This window comes from Mobula hypostoma, chromosome 11 (assembly GCF_963921235.1).
Source record: "Mobula hypostoma chromosome 11, sMobHyp1.1, whole genome shotgun sequence".
NCBI classification, from domain to species: Eukaryota; Metazoa; Chordata; class Chondrichthyes; order Myliobatiformes; family Myliobatidae; genus Mobula; species Mobula hypostoma.
The window spans coordinates 13,376,037-13,392,413 of NC_086107.1; the positions used below are offsets into that span (position 1 = coordinate 13,376,037).

A 16,377-nucleotide genomic window follows, 5' to 3' on the forward strand; every position below is an offset into this window, starting at 1 on the left:
GTTAGTCCATGCACATCATTTATTGCTATTTATTTATATTTGCACAATTATTGTCCGTTGATCCTGTTTACAGTTACTGTTCTATAGATTTGCTAAGTATGCCTGCAGAAAAAGAACCCCCTCAGGGTTGTATGTGGTGACATGTACAGACTCTGAGAATTAATTTTACTTTGAACTTGGAATTCTACAAACTTATCAGAAGTCCTTGTATTGAGGCTGCGCCCTCTGGTCCCACTCTCCCATTATTGGAAACATCTTCTCCACATCCACTCTTACCTAGGCCTGATGATATCCTTTAGGTTTCAATGAGATTCATCCTTCATTCTTCTAAGCTCCAGCAAGTACAGGCCCAGAGCCAAACGCTCCTCGTACATTAACCATTTCAGTCCCAGAATCATTCTCGTAAACCTCCTCTGTTGATCCCCCCACCAGCTACTACTTGAGGGTCACCATTGAACAGAAAATCAATGGGATGAGCCTCAGAAATACCCGTGAGCAGGTTAGAGACTGGGCATCCTGAGGAAAGTGGCTCACTTCCTGACAGCACAAGGTACTTGCACCACTTGTATTCTGGAACTCCCTGCCTAACAGCACTCTGAGGTTTTCTTTGATAGAAAACGTACAGTGGTTGAAGACGGCACCTCACCACCACCTTTTCAAAAGCGTTAGGAGATGGGCAATCCTTCCAGCAACTGCCCAGATCCCCCAAATTTTTTTTTTTTAAATGCAATGGTTTAAAAGTGAAAACTGACATTTGTATCAATAATTTTACTCATTATAGTATTAGCTAAAACATCAGAAATCTGTCAGCTCTGAAGCATCAAGACAGAGTCCCTGTCGCCATGCCCTCTTCCAAATTTCCACCGATCCTCATCGAAATACTTAGCTGCTACTTTTCAATACCTTATGAGGCCAAAAGTGGTAGATTTGTTGGGGGCACAGCACAGTAGCTTAGTGGTTAGCACAACACTTTACAGTACCAGCATCCAGAGTTCGATTCCCGCCACTGTCTGTAAGGAGTTTGTACGTTCTCCCCGGGACCGTGTGGGTCTCCTCCAAGTGCTCTGGTTTCCTCCCACAGTCCAGCTGGTGGGTTAATTGGTCTTTGCACATTGCCCCTTGATTAGGCTAGGGTTAAATCGGGGGTTGCTGGGTGGTGCAGCTCGAAGGGCTGAAGGAACTATCCTGCACTGTATCTCAATCAATAAAAAAATTGTAGCCTGGAAAGGTTCATTGCAAGGCTGCAGAAGGATTCAATATATTCCCCATTCTCTTTAAATACGGTCTGTTTCATTCACAAAGAGAGGAAGAGGGAAGTGAACAACACACACAAAACGCTAGAGGAACTCAGCAAGTCAGGCATGAAGAAGAATGAACAGTCGACATTTCATACCGAAAATCCTGTTGAGTTCCCTCAGCATTAGGGAAGACTTTTATTTTTATTATTTATTTTTATTTATTACAAACAAAAAAACACCAAAAAAAAATAGCACATCCACAAAAACCACAACCATAACAAAATTAAATTAAATATTGAGCAGCAAAAGGGAGAAAAATATAAAGGCAAAGGTAAATGCACACAGCAGAGGTGCACCGCACCAAAAAATCTCAGTCCTCACCCCATGAGAAAGTCCAATACAGGGCCCCATATCTTTTCAAAGATGTCCCCTCAGTCCTCATTATATAGTCTCAAGTCTCTCCAAATGTAGAGTATTTGCCAGTTCTCTCAGCCACAGATTGTACGTAGGCACAGAGTCCATTTTCCACATTTGCAGGATTAACTTCTTGGCAATCACCGTTCCAAATAATACAGCCACACTGCTTCCCAAAAGCCTCAGAGAAACAGTGAAAAATACTTTTCCAGTATGCATAAAGCTTACAACATGGCCAGAATGAATGTGACAAGTTACTGTTCACAGATTTACATCTATGCAAACTGGTGAAACATCAGGGTAGAAACTGTGCAACTTTTCTTTGGAATAATGGAGTCTATGTATTGTTTTAAACTGTACAAGTCTGTGTCTGACTTTGACCGAATAATCATGTATACTCTTTAAGCACTCATCCCAGACAGACTGTTTAATGGTCTTCACTGCCTATACGATCACTCAAAAGCAATCTGTATGGGGTAGAATTTAGAGAGCAAACTGCTTTCCACTCTAGGAGAAGGTCCACTGTTTGTCCCCTCCATAGATGTATATTCACACGAGTTGAGGAATGAGGGAGGATCTCATTGAAACCCATTGAATATTGAAAGGCCTAGATAGAGTGGACATGGAGAGGATATTTCCTGTAGTGAGGGAGTCCAGAACCAGAGGGCACAGCATATAAGGACGTCCCTTTAGAACAGAGACAAAGAGGAATTTCTTTAGCCAGAGGAGACAAACCTTTGGAACTCATTGTCACAGACGGCTGGGTATATTTACCAATACCCAAGTCATTGGGTATATTTAAAGCAGAGGTTGATAGGTTCTTGATTAGTAAGTGTATAACAGTTTATGGGGAGAAGGCAGGAGAAGGGGGTTGAGAGGGTTAATAAATCAGACATGATGGAATGGCAGAGCAGACTCGATGAGCCAAATGGTCTAACTCTACTCCGATGTCTGATACTGCCGGACCTGCTAGTGTAGCTTTGCTGTGATGCTTCACCTTATGGTACGACTGAAGTCATGTCATAGTTATAAATGATGAATGTGAGTGGCTAAAGCCTTTGCATCACATTCCCTTTCCACTGTAGAGAAAAATTATGCAGATTGGAAGGGGCCTTGAGTCTGGTTAGGGTATAAAACAGTTTCAACCAGTACTTGTATGGAAGAGTTTACCCTCATTACTAACCAACAATCACTGGTGTCCATTTTCAATTCACAAAAAGGTTTTCCATTAACAGCGGCAACATGAATGCAGAGATGCACTCTATACATGGAGAGGTAGTAAATTGGATTAGACATTAGCTCAATGGAAGAAGCCAAAGAGTGGTAGTAGAGGATTGCTTCTGAGTGGAGGCCTGTGACTAGTGGTGTGCCACAGGGATCAGTGCTGGGTCCATTGCTATTTGTCATCTGTATCAATGATCTGGATGATAAATGTGGCAAATTGGATCAGCAAATTTTGCTGATGATACAAAGATTGAGGGTGAAGTGGACAGTGAGGAAGGTTTTCAAAGCTTGCAGAGGGATTTGGACCAGCTGGAAAAATTGGCTGAAAAGTGGCAGATGGAATTTAACACAGACAAGTGTGAGGTATTGCACTTTGGACGGACAAACCAAGGTAGAACATACAAGGTAAATGGTAGGGCACTGAGGAGTGCAGTAGAACAGAGGGATCTGGGAATACAGATACAAAATTCCCTAAAAGTGACGTCACAGGTAGATAGGGTCGTAAAGAGAGCTTTTGGTAAATTGGCCTTTATTAATCAAAGTATTGAGTATAAGAGCTGGAATGTTATGGTGAGGTTGTATAAGGCATTGGTGAGGCCAAATTTGGAGTATTGTGTGCAGTTTTGGTCACCAAATTACAGGAAGGATATTAATAAGGTTGAAAGAGTGCAGAGAAGGTTTACAAGGATGTTGCTGGGACTTGAGAAACTCAGTTACAGAGAAAGGTTGAATAGGTTAGGACTTTATTCCCTGGAGCGTAGAAGAATGAGGGGTGATTTGATAGAAGTATATAAAATTATGATGGGTATAGATAGAGTGAATGCAAGCAGGCTTTTTCCACTGAGGCAAGGGAAGAAAAAAAAGAGGACATGGGTTAAGGGTGAAGGGGGAAAGTTTAAAGGGAACATTGGGGGGGGGCTTCTTCACACAGAGTGGTGGGAGTGTGGAATGAACTGCCAGATGAAGTGGTAAATGCGGGCTCACTTTTAACATTTAAGAAAAACTCGGACAGTTACATGGATGAGAGGTGTATGGAGGGATATGATCCGGGTGCAAGTCAATGGGACTAGGGAGAAAAATGGTTCAGCACAGCCAGGAAGGGCCAAAAGGCCTGTTTCTGTGCTGTAACGTTCTGTGGTTCTGTGCTGAGTTCCTCCAGCATTTTGTGTATGTTGCTCAAGATTTCCAGCATCTGCAGGACGTCATGTGTTAAGAGTGGAGTAAAAACAACCTCATTCAAGCCGAGATGATACTTTCACAACAACTTTAACCCAAAGTCTCAAAAATTGAGGAGAAACTCACCAGAACACAGGATGCGAAGTACCAATTACCAAGTGGTTGCAGGTTGAAGCAAAGAATTCCAAATGCACATAATGTGTTAATGAGTTACCTACAGCAATAAAGAGGCATGCAGCCACCGTCACCTAAAGAAAAGTACTTACTTAATGTGGGCCTGGTGTCCAGATCCCTGGACCGACTTGGCTCCCCATCGCTGCTCCTTCTCAGTCAAGTCATTCTGATTAACAAGATCAGAACATTAAATATGTTAGCCAACTAGATAGAAATCATCGATAAAGGAACCTAGCAAAATAACTGCAGATATAATTCACCTATAGCACCAGATGAGGTGGTCAAGGTGGGTACAGTGCAACATTTAAGAGGCATGTGGATGTGTACATGGAGGGGAGGGTTACTGGCCGAATGCAGGCAACTGGGACTAGCAGGGAGAATGCCATGGCTGGCATGCAACAGCTGGGCCGAAGGGCCTGTCTTCCTGCTGTATTATTCTATGACTCTATGCCAGGCTTGTTCCTCCTCCTCAACTCAAATTGTGATCTGTACTGACAAAGACACAAAGTTTAACATTTCTGATATAAAATACAGAGGGAAAGTCTGGAATCAACTGCCTGTCCATTGGAAGGACCTCCCACCACCCAGAACGTGCCTGCTTCTCATTGTTACCATCTGGAAGGAAGTACAGAAGCCTGAAGCCACACACTCAGCGATTCAGGAACAGCTTCTTCCCCTCTGCCATCCGATTCCCAAATGGACATTGAACCCATGAACAATACCTCATTTCTTTTTATTATTTCTGTTTTTGCACTTAAATTTAACTATTTAATATACACATATCCAGTAATTTATTTATTTTTCTATATTATCATGTATTGCATCGTACTGCTGCCGCTAAGTTAACAAATTTCACGACATATGCCAGTGATAATAAACCTGATTCTGATTCTGTAGGGGTGAACATAGAACATTACAGCACAGTACAGGCCCTTCAGCCCACAATGTTGTGCTGACCTCTTAACCTACTTTAAGATCAATCTGACCCTTCATTTTTACATCTTCCATGTGCCTATCTAACAGATTCTTAAAGGTTGCTAATGTACCTGGCTCTGCTACCACCTTGGCAAAGCGTTCCACGCCCATAACTGTGTAAAAAAAAAATCTCTGACATCCCTCCCCCAATACATACCTGTAGTCACCTTAAGTGTTGCCCCCTATATTGTATCAATAGATCAATGCTAATTTCTTCAGCATTGTTGTGTGCTATTTCTTATGACATGGATGATTTTGTGCCTTGTCATTTGACGTGGGTGATCATGGTCTTCCATCTGTCTACTGAGCGAGGGATTATTGCCTGTGGGGAAGAACCCCCTTCACCCCCTTCACGCTGTTGCTCTGACAATGACCATGAATGTCCTTGGAAAATTTTTCTACTGAAGTGCTTTGCCATTGCCTTCTTCTGGGCAGCATTTTTACAAGCCTGGTGACCACAGCAATTATCAATACCCTTCAGAGATTGTCTGCCTGGCATCAGTGGTCACGTAACCAGTACTTGTGATGTGCACCAGCTGCTCGAACGACTATCCACCACCTGCTCCCATGGCTTCGTGTGACCCTGATCAGGGGGCTGAACCTCACCCAAGGTTGACTAGCAGTCTAGCAGAAGGAAGGAGTGGTTTACACCTCCGTTGTTAGAGATGTATCATCACCCTGCCATCCGAGCCTAATTTATTAGCTAGTGTGAAATAAAAAGGAAAGACTGCAGGATATGCCCAGAAGGAAACAAAATACATATTTAGTGCCAAAGGCTTATCACCAGGATGTTCTTTTTGATAGCAAAAAACAAGTGCTGGAAACACAACCAGTGCCTTCTAAGGGGGAGTGAAGTGTCAGTTGAGGGAGAATAACACACAGGGAAAAATAAAGTATTGAGTACAGGAGCTGGGATGTTGCTTTGAAGTTGTACAAGACATTAGTGAGGCCTAATTTGGAGCACTGTGTGTAATTCTGGTTACCTACGGCCAAGAAAGATGTCAGTAAGATTGAAGGAGGGCAGGGAAACTTTGCAAGGATGTTGTCAAGACCTGAAGATGTGAGTTACAGGGAAAGGTTATTTAGGTTGGGACTTCATTCTCACAAGCACTAGAGAATAAGGGGAGATTTAAGAGAGATATAGGTAGGGTAAATGAAAGCAGACATTTTGCACTGAGGCTGTGTGAGATGAGAACTAGAGGTCATGAATTAAGGGTGCAAGGTAGAGTATTTAAGGAGAACGGCGGGGGGGACTTCTTCACTCAATCACTCAGAGAGTGGTGAGAGTGTGGATTGAGCTTCCATTAAAAGTGATGGATGCGGGAGCGATTTCCAGGTCCGTGGTCCGGGTGCAAGTCAATGGGAATAGGCAGGATAATAGGTCACTCCAAAGGCCTGCTTCTGTGCTGTAGAGTTCAGTAACTCCAAGTGTAAAGGGGTCGTTCCACCAGGAGAGAGAATAGGCTTGAAGAGCCAATTAGCCTCCTCCTACCCCATTACAATTCCATGATTAATCATGGTAGCATAGCACAAGTGTGATATTATTACAGCTCGGGGCATTGAAGTTCAAAGTTCACTTCCAGCGTTACCCGTAAGGCGTCTGTACGCCCTCCCGGTGAAACGCATGGGTATTCCCTGGGCGCTCCAGGTTCTTCCCACAGTCCAAAGACGTAGCGGGTTGGTTAATTGGTCTTTGTAAATTGTGCTGTGATTAGGTTAGTGTTAAATCCGGGTTGCTCAGCAGCATGGCTTGAAGGGCTGGGAGGGCCTATTCTGCAATGTATCACGAAATTTTTTTTTTTTTTTTTAAAAAGTATCTGTCTCAAGACGTGCTTCAGGAGATTGTGGCTCCAGGTTTGCTTCTCACCACCTCGAGGCAGCGCTGCAGTGCAAGAGGTGCAGATGCTCAGATGCCTCACCCATCCCCTCGGCTACAAGGGAAAGGCCTGCCTGCAGCATTTGAAAGGAAGGCGGGGGGGGCGGGGTCTAGTTACTGAGTTCTGAACCACTGATTCAAACGTGAGCTCAAATACAAAGGGGCCAGGGAATTTAGACTCAAATACGACAGAAGCTGGATGACTACAAAACCATCAGGTTTTTGGGAAATCCCAACTCATTAATACCCTCCAAGGAATGAACAATGACCACCTGCACCCAAATCTGCTCTGTTCTCAATGTGGTTCGCCACCTACTGCCATCAACAGGTGGTCTGGTGAGTAATTACAGATAGACAACAAACAAAGATAAACTTTGTTTGTCACATGTCCATCGAAACACACAGTGACATGTGCCATTTGCATCAAATCAACTCAGTGAGGATTGTGTTGTCGCTACGCTTTCTGGCACCAAAATAATGTGCAACTCACTAACCTTAATCCATACATTTTTGAAATGAGAGAGGAAACCCACAAAGACACAGGGAAAACGTACAAATTCCTTGCAGGCAGTGACAGGAGCTGAACCCTGATCCTACAGCCAGTGCTGTGTAGGACATTCTGGAATTATGGTATATAGCAAATATTAATTTCAATAGCAACCAGTCCTCAGACCTGAATGTGGATTGTAGATTGAATTTAAAATGCAGCCCCGAACACTGGTGTTCTTGGAGCTGCAGACTGGGGTGGATTAGAAATAAAGAAACACTCCATTTGACCTGAGATGTCTGCATATGCATGAATGCAGCCTAGAGTCAGTGGGGATTAACAGTCATTTTGGGTGTGTGGAGTGCTGGTGTGAAGATCAAGGTGTTTGAAAATTATATGAAATTCAAAGGAAGCATTGTAGATACATTGTAACTTTAGAATTGTCCTGCTGTTACCTTTGATCTCTAGCATATAAAAATGTTATGTAATATTGGTTCAGGGAGGCCTCATCTTCCAGTATGATTCCTGCTTGCTTGACTGAATGAAAACTTCTATATCAGCTTCAGTGTCTCTGCTGATCTCGTTCACAGTTACACCACGCTGCAAAGCATTGTGCAAACTGTTAAATTATTGTGCCACCTTGTCACCGCGTTTATGTAGCATCGGAAGAGATACTGATAAAATTGACTCCAGTGTCCCAGTCATTAAACAGGCTGTAGATCTGAGGGGTTTGGTTCTATTCCTTTCAGAGGGTGTTTAATATCTGGAACGTGCTGCCAGAGGTATTGGTGCAATCAGGTACAATTCCTACATTTAAGAGGGGTTTAGACACAGAGGGGTTAAATGGGCAAGGTACATAGAAGGATGCAGTCTTCACGAGGGCAAACAATGGACTAAAAGGATGGGATGAGCATGATGGGCTAAAGGGCCAGCTTCTGATTTTGTCCGTGCTACTCCACATTCCCAGCAGCTGCAGAATCTTTTGTGGTTTATGTTTGATTAACTGGTACATTTCCCCACAGCAACAAAACTGCGAGAGCAAATTGTAGGGAAGATGCAACACAGCAGCGTTTAGAGCTAAACGCTGCTTAGCCCCAGTGATCCGGTTCAATCCCGACTTCGGGCACTGTACATACGGAGTCAAAAATCAGAAGCAGGCTCAGCATCGATGTCTTATATGGTGTGAAATTTGTTGCTTTGTGGAATATTCTCCCGGTAATTGCATGGGTTTCCCCTGGCTGCCCTTGTCTCCCCCACCCCCAGATGCTCCAGTCTCCGCCCCTACCCCCAGATACTCCAGTCTCCCCTACTCCCACCCCCCATTGGTGCTTCTTTCTCCTCCTATATTACACAGATGTAGGTTGGCAGATAAAATGGCCACTGTGAATTACACCTAGTGGATTTGGTTTATTATTGTCACATGCAGTGGAAAGCTCACCCTGCGTACTGTTCAGACAAATCATAATCAATACAGAGTGCATGGAGCTAGAATAAGGTAAAACAACATCAATACACAATAAAGTGTAAACACTATCAAGAAAGTACAGTGCAGATAAACAATGAATTGCAAGATCATAACGAGGTAGATCGGGAGGCCGGGAGTCCACCATTTTATCATTCAGGAGGTCCTTCCCTACAATTTGCTCCTCAAGAATGGGGTAGAAACTGCCCTTGTGATATGCGCTTTCAGGCCTTTGTATCTTCTTCCCGATTGGGGGGCGGGGGGGGCGTGAAGAGACAATGTCCATGGTGGGTGGGGTCTTCAATTATGCTGGCTGCTTTACTGAGACAGGGAAAAGTATAGACAGAGTCCACAGAGGGGAGGCCAGACCCTGCGATGTGCTGTTTTGGCAAATGGCAGAATCAGGGAGATGTTGGGAATGTTGAAATTAGTGTAATGGGTGCTTGATGGTGAGTGGAGGGAGGCATTTTCCTGCTGTACAACTCAACAACCCATTGGCTTCATTGGCAGCTCTGGAACGTACCAGGAGTTTGAAAGCCGGTATACAAAAACCAAGTTGTGAGGAGAAACCCAAAAAAATCTTACCACGAAGTCAGGGTCAGTGTCCCAATCATCACCATCATCCGATGCTGTGACGGAAATAGTCCGACCGGCAGCTGCTTTCCACATCTGGAAGAGATATTGACATCAGTGACAACCCAATGCCAACCATGCAGAATAAATATTTGCATTTGTCTAGCAACTGTCACAACACTTCAGTCACCCAAAAGTATTTTATGGCCAATGAAGCCCTTTTTGGAACGCCGGCATGTTAAAAAGGCAGACATTAAACTGCACCCTAGCACAACCTCATCAACATAAATATAAGATTGAAGTGATATCATGTTCTTTACAGATAATGTGCCAAGGATAAAGAGAGTGGTGGTTAACATAGCTCTAGCAACAAGGCTTTAATTCCGCCCCCACCTGAGAGGCATTTCTACATTCACCCCGTGACCACGAGTTTCCTCCGGGGGCTCCAGTTTCCTCCCACGTTCCAAGGACCTACGGATTAGGATTAACAAATTGTGGGCATATTATGTTGGCACTGGAACCATGGCAACACATGCAGGCTGCCCCCAGCACATCCTCGGATTGGCACAAATGTCATACTTCATATGTGACAAACAAAGCTAATCTAACATTGGCTAGAAGATCCAAAATAACTCCCAGTTTACTGCATTAATGAATAAAAGCCTACAAACAAAATGCAGGAGCTTAAATGCAAAATATTTCAAAGTACATTAATTATCAAATCACGTATAATTTGTACAACCTTGAGATTCGTCTCCTTATAGGCAGCACCTAAACAAGAAACCCGAAAGACTCCATTAAAAAGACCAACTCTGTGCACCCAATGTACAGAGAGAGAGAAAAAAAACAAACAATAAAAGCAAGCAATAGCATTCCGAACAAAAGAGAGTCCATAGACACAAAGCCCAGACCAGGCCCACGGCCTCAGCTAATCATATAGAGGAGCAAAAAACGGTGCTCACAGACGCGAAACCCGGAGCAGGCCTATAGCCTCACCACAGTCCATCACACCACAGAGCAAAAACCAGAGCTCGCAGACAGGAAACCAAGAGCAGGCCACAGCATCAGCCCCAGTGCTGCGGAGAGCAGAGTAAACGCCCCGGAAGAACAAGCAGAACCAGCTCAACCCTTGCTTCTGGTCCCGACACCCGACCTTTTCAATCCATCCAGCCCAGCATTGAAACTGTCCAAACACCGGGTCATCCCTTGTACTAGCACCTGGACCCTGTCACTTCAACACACTCTGGGCCTAGATCTGAGGGGGATCTTCTTCACTCAGAGGGCAAAGCAAGTGTGGAACGAGCTGCCAGCAGACGTGGTGAACGTGGGTTCAACTGCAACACTTGAGAAGTTTGGATAAGGTCAATGGATGAGAGAGGTATGGTTCATCAGTTCAGAATGGACGGGCCGAAGGGTCTGTTTCTGTGTTGTAGTGCTCTATGGCTCTGTGCAAGGAAAACCGAAAATGCTGGAAATACCCTGCAGATCAGGCAGCATCCATGGAAAGAGAAACAATCACGTTTCAAAGTCCAAAGTAAACTTGTTATCAAAGTACATATACGTCACCATATATAACCCTGAGATTCATTGTCTTTCAGGTATTCACAGCAAATCCAAAAACCAGAATAGAATCAAAGACCACACTCAATCAACCAACAAACTGCAAATACAAAAGAAATAATAGTAATAAATAAGCAATAAATATCAAGAACACAAAGATGAAGAGTCCTTGAAAGGGAGTCCACAGGTTGTGGGAACAGTTCAGTGATGGGGCAAGTGAAATTGAGTGAAGTTATCGCCACTTATTCAAGAGCCTGATGGCTGAGGGATAATAACTGATCCTGAACGTGGTGATGTGAGTCCCAAGGTGGCTACCATCAGGAAGACGGTACAGAATCGAGAAGAGAGCATGGCCTGGGTGGTGGGGTTTCCTGACGATGGATGTTGATTTCCCTCCCTCCCCCTACACACATGCTGCTTCACTCACTGATTTCTTCCAGCAGATTGTTCATTGCAAGTTTTAATTGAATCAAGTATGCTTAAACTGCCAGTGAGAGCCTCTGATGAGCTTTAGAGCGACTGGGCTGCACTCAAGACAGGACTGGCCACACTGCTTCAGTCCACTGCCTTCCAATCCACAACCCCCTTACTTCTAATCACCACCTTGTGCGCTCAGCTGAATAACAATCACCTACGTTATAAAAGAAGAGGGTGAGGGTTAGGGAAGAAAGTATTAAAACTGAAGCCTGTGAAATTTATTTATTTTATTTAGGGATAGAGTAGGCCTTTGCAGCACGATGAGCACATGCCACCCAAATACCCCCAAGTGACCGATTAACCTACTAACCCGCATGTTTTCAGAATGTGGGAGGAAACTGGAGCACCTGGAGGAAGTAAACAGTCAAGGGGAGAATTTACAACCTCCTTACAGACAGCAGCGGGAATTGAACCAGGGTCACTGGCCAACGTTTCCTCCAATTATTTTTTTTTCAGCTGAGCTGACCCACCATTGCTCTGGGCAGGGAATTTTTACATGGCCTGAAAACAGCAAGCTACTTTAAATGTTTTTTTTGTAATATGCATACTATAATGTTTAGAATGAAAATTTAAAAATCACACTTTTGATTTTAGTTATTAATTGAACGGTCTAACGAAATGCAGTACAAAAGAAAATCTTTCCCGTTCTGTAAACTTTTTTCTAGCTGCGCCCAATTCCAGCCCCACAGCCACACAGGCCATGTGCACACGAGCCTTTCAGTCACTGCAAGGCTGTGCACCCACGCAGATTAGAAGGAAGAGTGTCACTGGCACTGTAAAGCATTATGCTACTGTGCAGGAGATAAAACAAAGGCAGTATTTACAGTAGCAGAGGTCAATAAAAGGCAGTGTTGCAGATTAAGGATTCAGTCGTTGGAGTTGAGGTGCATCGTTTCTATTGAAGGAGAGCACCTTCATTATACTTGATCGTTGTCAGAGCAGCTTACACACCAAGGCCTGTTGGGCCACAGCCAGTGCTGGAAAATGGAATGATTCCAAATCACTTTAGATTGTGGCTAGAACAGGTAGTGAACAGAAGGGCCAACTGCACAAGAAATCCATGCATTTCTAGCTGCACATTCTATCCAAATTCCTGATGCTCTTAGTTAAAGCTCATTGTCATTCAACCATAACTGTATACACCTAAACGAACCAGTGTTCCCCCGGGCTCAATGTACAAAACACAGTACCTATGGTCACATAGTTATGATAACATATACAGTTCCAAAATAATATTAGCACGAGAATATTAGAATCCTCCCCACAGAAACAAAAATTGATCATTTCTTCAGACATGAAAATACTGGAATAGGTGTCCTAAAATTTGCTATATTAAAATCAGAATCAAATTTACTATCACTGTCATAGGTCATGAAATTTGCTGCAAAGCAGCAGCAGAACATGGATAAAATGATGTAAATTACAGTTAGTATATATATTTTTAAAATAAATTAAATAAATATTGCAAAAGAGAGAAAAAAGTGAGGTAGTGTTCATGGTAAATCCGAGTGGGCCTCAAAGCAACGGTGGAGCACTTTTGAAGCCTTATTCACTGAGAAACACAGCAGCCACTTTGCTTATATCAAACTCTCACAAAAATAAACTCTTCAGCTGCTGGTTGAAGTCCACTGGCCAGAAGCCCAGCTGATCTCCTCTGTGATACAAAAGTAGGGCTGCAAAACAGATTATGTCAACCCTGAAGGCAGATGGATCCTTGGCTTAAGAATATAACATTAGGTACAGGAGAAAGAATAAGACACCTGGCCCCTTTAGCCAAGTCACCACACTGTGCCATTTTGATACATCATCTCTATACTAAATGTGGTGGGGTGGAGATACATCTTTATCAAAGGAAGTGCAAGGCTCTCCTTCCCTCTGCTGGACTGCAGGTCACCCTTGGATAAGGTGCAGCACTTGCTCAGCCCCACACCCTGACCGATCTGGGTCACGTGAAGCCATGGGAGCTGTGGTAAATGGTCGTATGAACAGCTGGTGCATATGTCAAGTCCTGGTTATGTGACCACCAACGCCAGGCAGACAATCTCGGAAGAGCATTGATAATGGCTGGGGTCACCCGTCTTGTAAAGACGCTGCCAAGAAGAAGGCAATGGCCAACCACTTCTGTAGAAAAATTTGCCAAGAACAATCATGGTCAAGACCGTGATTGCCTACATCATACGACGTTGCAGATAATGATGATGGTGGTGATCTCCATATCCCTTGATTTTGTATAACATTTAGACAGTGAACATGGTTATCAAAAATTAGAGGGGCATCTTGACCAGGCAGTGGAGCTGAATATTGGAAAATTGCTTACAATTCAGATAAGAGCAAACTGTTACATTTTGGGAAGTCAAACCAAGGTAGGACATACAGACCAAATGATCGGACCCTGGGGGAGTGTTGTGAACAAAGGGATCTAGGAGTACCAATGCACAGTTTTCTGAAGGTGGCACAGGTAGACAGGGCAGAGAAGGCATTTGGCATGTTGGTCTTCATCAGTCAAGGAGTTAGGACATGATGCTTCAGTTGTACGTTGCTGCAATCGCACGTGTGGTATTGTGCACTGCTTTGGTCATCCTTTTATAGGATAGACATAATTAAACTGGAGTGAGGGCAGAGAAGATCTACAACGATCCTGCCAGGACTCAGGGGCATGAGTTATGGGGAGAGGTTGGACAGGCCTTGAAATTTAGGAGACTGAGAGATGAGAAATGTATCATGAGGGGTATAAATAGGGTGAACGCAGAGCCTTTTTTCCAAGGAAAGGGGAGCTAAAAACTAGAAGTTTACCGTGAGAGGTGAAAGATTTAAGAAGGACCTGAGGGGCAACTTCTTCACACAGAAGGTGGTCGGTATACAGAATGAGCTGCTGGAGACAGGCACAATAACAATATTTAAAAGACATTTGAATAAGTACATAGACAGGAATACAAGGGTATATGGAGCAAGCATGGGCAAATGGGACTAGCTTGATGGGCAGTATGGCTGGCATGGACAAATTGAGTCAAAGGGACTGTTCCTTGACTCTAAATCTAGCCATCCGTGACTTGAATGAACTCAATGACTAAATGTCCACAGCCCTCTCAGAGAACATCAACAATCCATGAGCCTCCTAGTGAATACATTTCTCCTTACGAATCTTGAATAACCCATCCTAATCTACTCCTTGTACACTGTGTGGCCAGATACTGCTCTAACTCCATTGACAAGTTTGCAGATGATACCACCATAGTGGACTGTATCTCAGATAATAATGAGTCAGAGTACAGGAAGGAGATAGAGAGCTTAGTGACATTGTGGCATGACAACAACCTTTCCCTCGATGTCAACAAAATGAAAGAGCTGGTCATTGTCTTCAGGAAGGGGAGCAGTGCACATACTCCCATTTATATCAACAGTGTTGACATTAAGAGCTTCAAGATCCTAGAAGAGATCATCATTAGCCTGTCCAGGTCTAACCACGTAGATTCTACAGCCAAGAAAACTTATTACACCTCCACTTCCTCATGTCCCTGCTGAACCTTAAAAATTTTTTAATTGATGCACCTACTTCAATGCATAACAGCTTGGCATAGCAACTGCACTGTATGTGATGCGGGAAACTGCAGAGTTGTGGAAACTGCACATCACTTAAACCAGCCTTCCCTCTTATGGACTCCGCCTAGACCTCTCGCTGCCTCAGTACAATAGCCAGCATAATCAAAGACCCCGACCAACCCAGACATCGTCTCTTCTCCCCTCTCTCATTCAGGCAGAAGATACAAAAGTATTAAGGGATGAACCACAAGGCTCAAGGACAGCATCGACCCCACCGTTAACTGGATCAGCAAACTTGCGAATGACAGCAAGCTTGGAGGTGTAGTGGACAGTGAGGAAAGCTATCATGGCTTGCAGAGGGATCTACATCAGGTGGGAAAATGGGCTGAAAAATGGCAGAAGGAACTTAATGCAGACAAGTGCAAGGTATTGCACTTCAGTAGGACCAACCAGGGTAGGCCCTACACAGTGAATGGTAGGGCACTGGAGAGTGTGATAGAACAAAGCGATCTGGGAATACAGGTCCACAAGTCATTGAAAGTGGCGTCACAGGTAGATAGGGTGGTGGAAAAAGCTTTTGGCACATTGCCCTTCATAAATCAGTGTATTGAGTACAGAAGATGGCATGTTATGTTGAAATTGTACAGGACATTGGTGAAGCCCAATTTGGAATATCATGTGCAACTTTGGTCACCTACCTACAGGAAAAAATGTAAATAAGTTTGAAAGACTACAGAAAATTCACAAAGGTGTTGCTGGCTCTGAAGGACCTGAGTTATAACGGAAAATTGAACAGATTAGGACTTTATTCCTTAAAACATAGAAGATTGAGAGGAGATTTAATACAGGTATACAAAATTAGATAGAGTAAATGCAAGCAGGCTTTTTCCACTGAGGTTGGGTGGGACTACAACCAGAGGTCATGAATTAAGGGTGATAAGTAAAAAGTTTAAGAGGAACATAAAGGGAAACTTCTTCCCTCAGAGTGTGGAATGAGGTACTAGCACAAGTGGTGCATGCAAGCTCGATTTCAATGCTTAAGAGAAGTTTGGAGAGGTACATGGTAGTAGGGGTATGGAGGGGGAGGGTCATGGTCCTGGTCCTGGTACAGGTCGATGGGAGTAGGCAGTTTAAATAGTTTCACACGGACTAGACAGGCCAAAAGGCTGGTTTCTGTGCTATATTTCTCTATGACTCTGTG

The 16,377-nt window shown here is 43.8% G+C and overlaps 1 protein-coding gene across 3 annotated transcripts in view; it reads right to left on the bottom strand.

Moving 5' to 3' along the window:
* The window catches only part of LOC134353593 (src substrate protein p85-like), a 92,770-nt gene that overhangs the window by 68,150 nt on the left and 8,243 nt on the right, over positions 1–16,377 (bottom strand). For all 3 annotated transcript variants that reach the window (XM_063061690.1, XM_063061689.1, XM_063061688.1), the window contains exons 2-3: positions 9,612–9,695; positions 4,319–4,392 (exon numbers count right to left, since the gene is read on the bottom strand). In XM_063061690.1, coding sequence (XP_062917760.1) covers positions 4,319–4,392; positions 9,612–9,695 — 158 coding nt within the window. The remainder of the gene's footprint in view (positions 1–4,318; positions 4,393–9,611; positions 9,696–16,377) is intronic.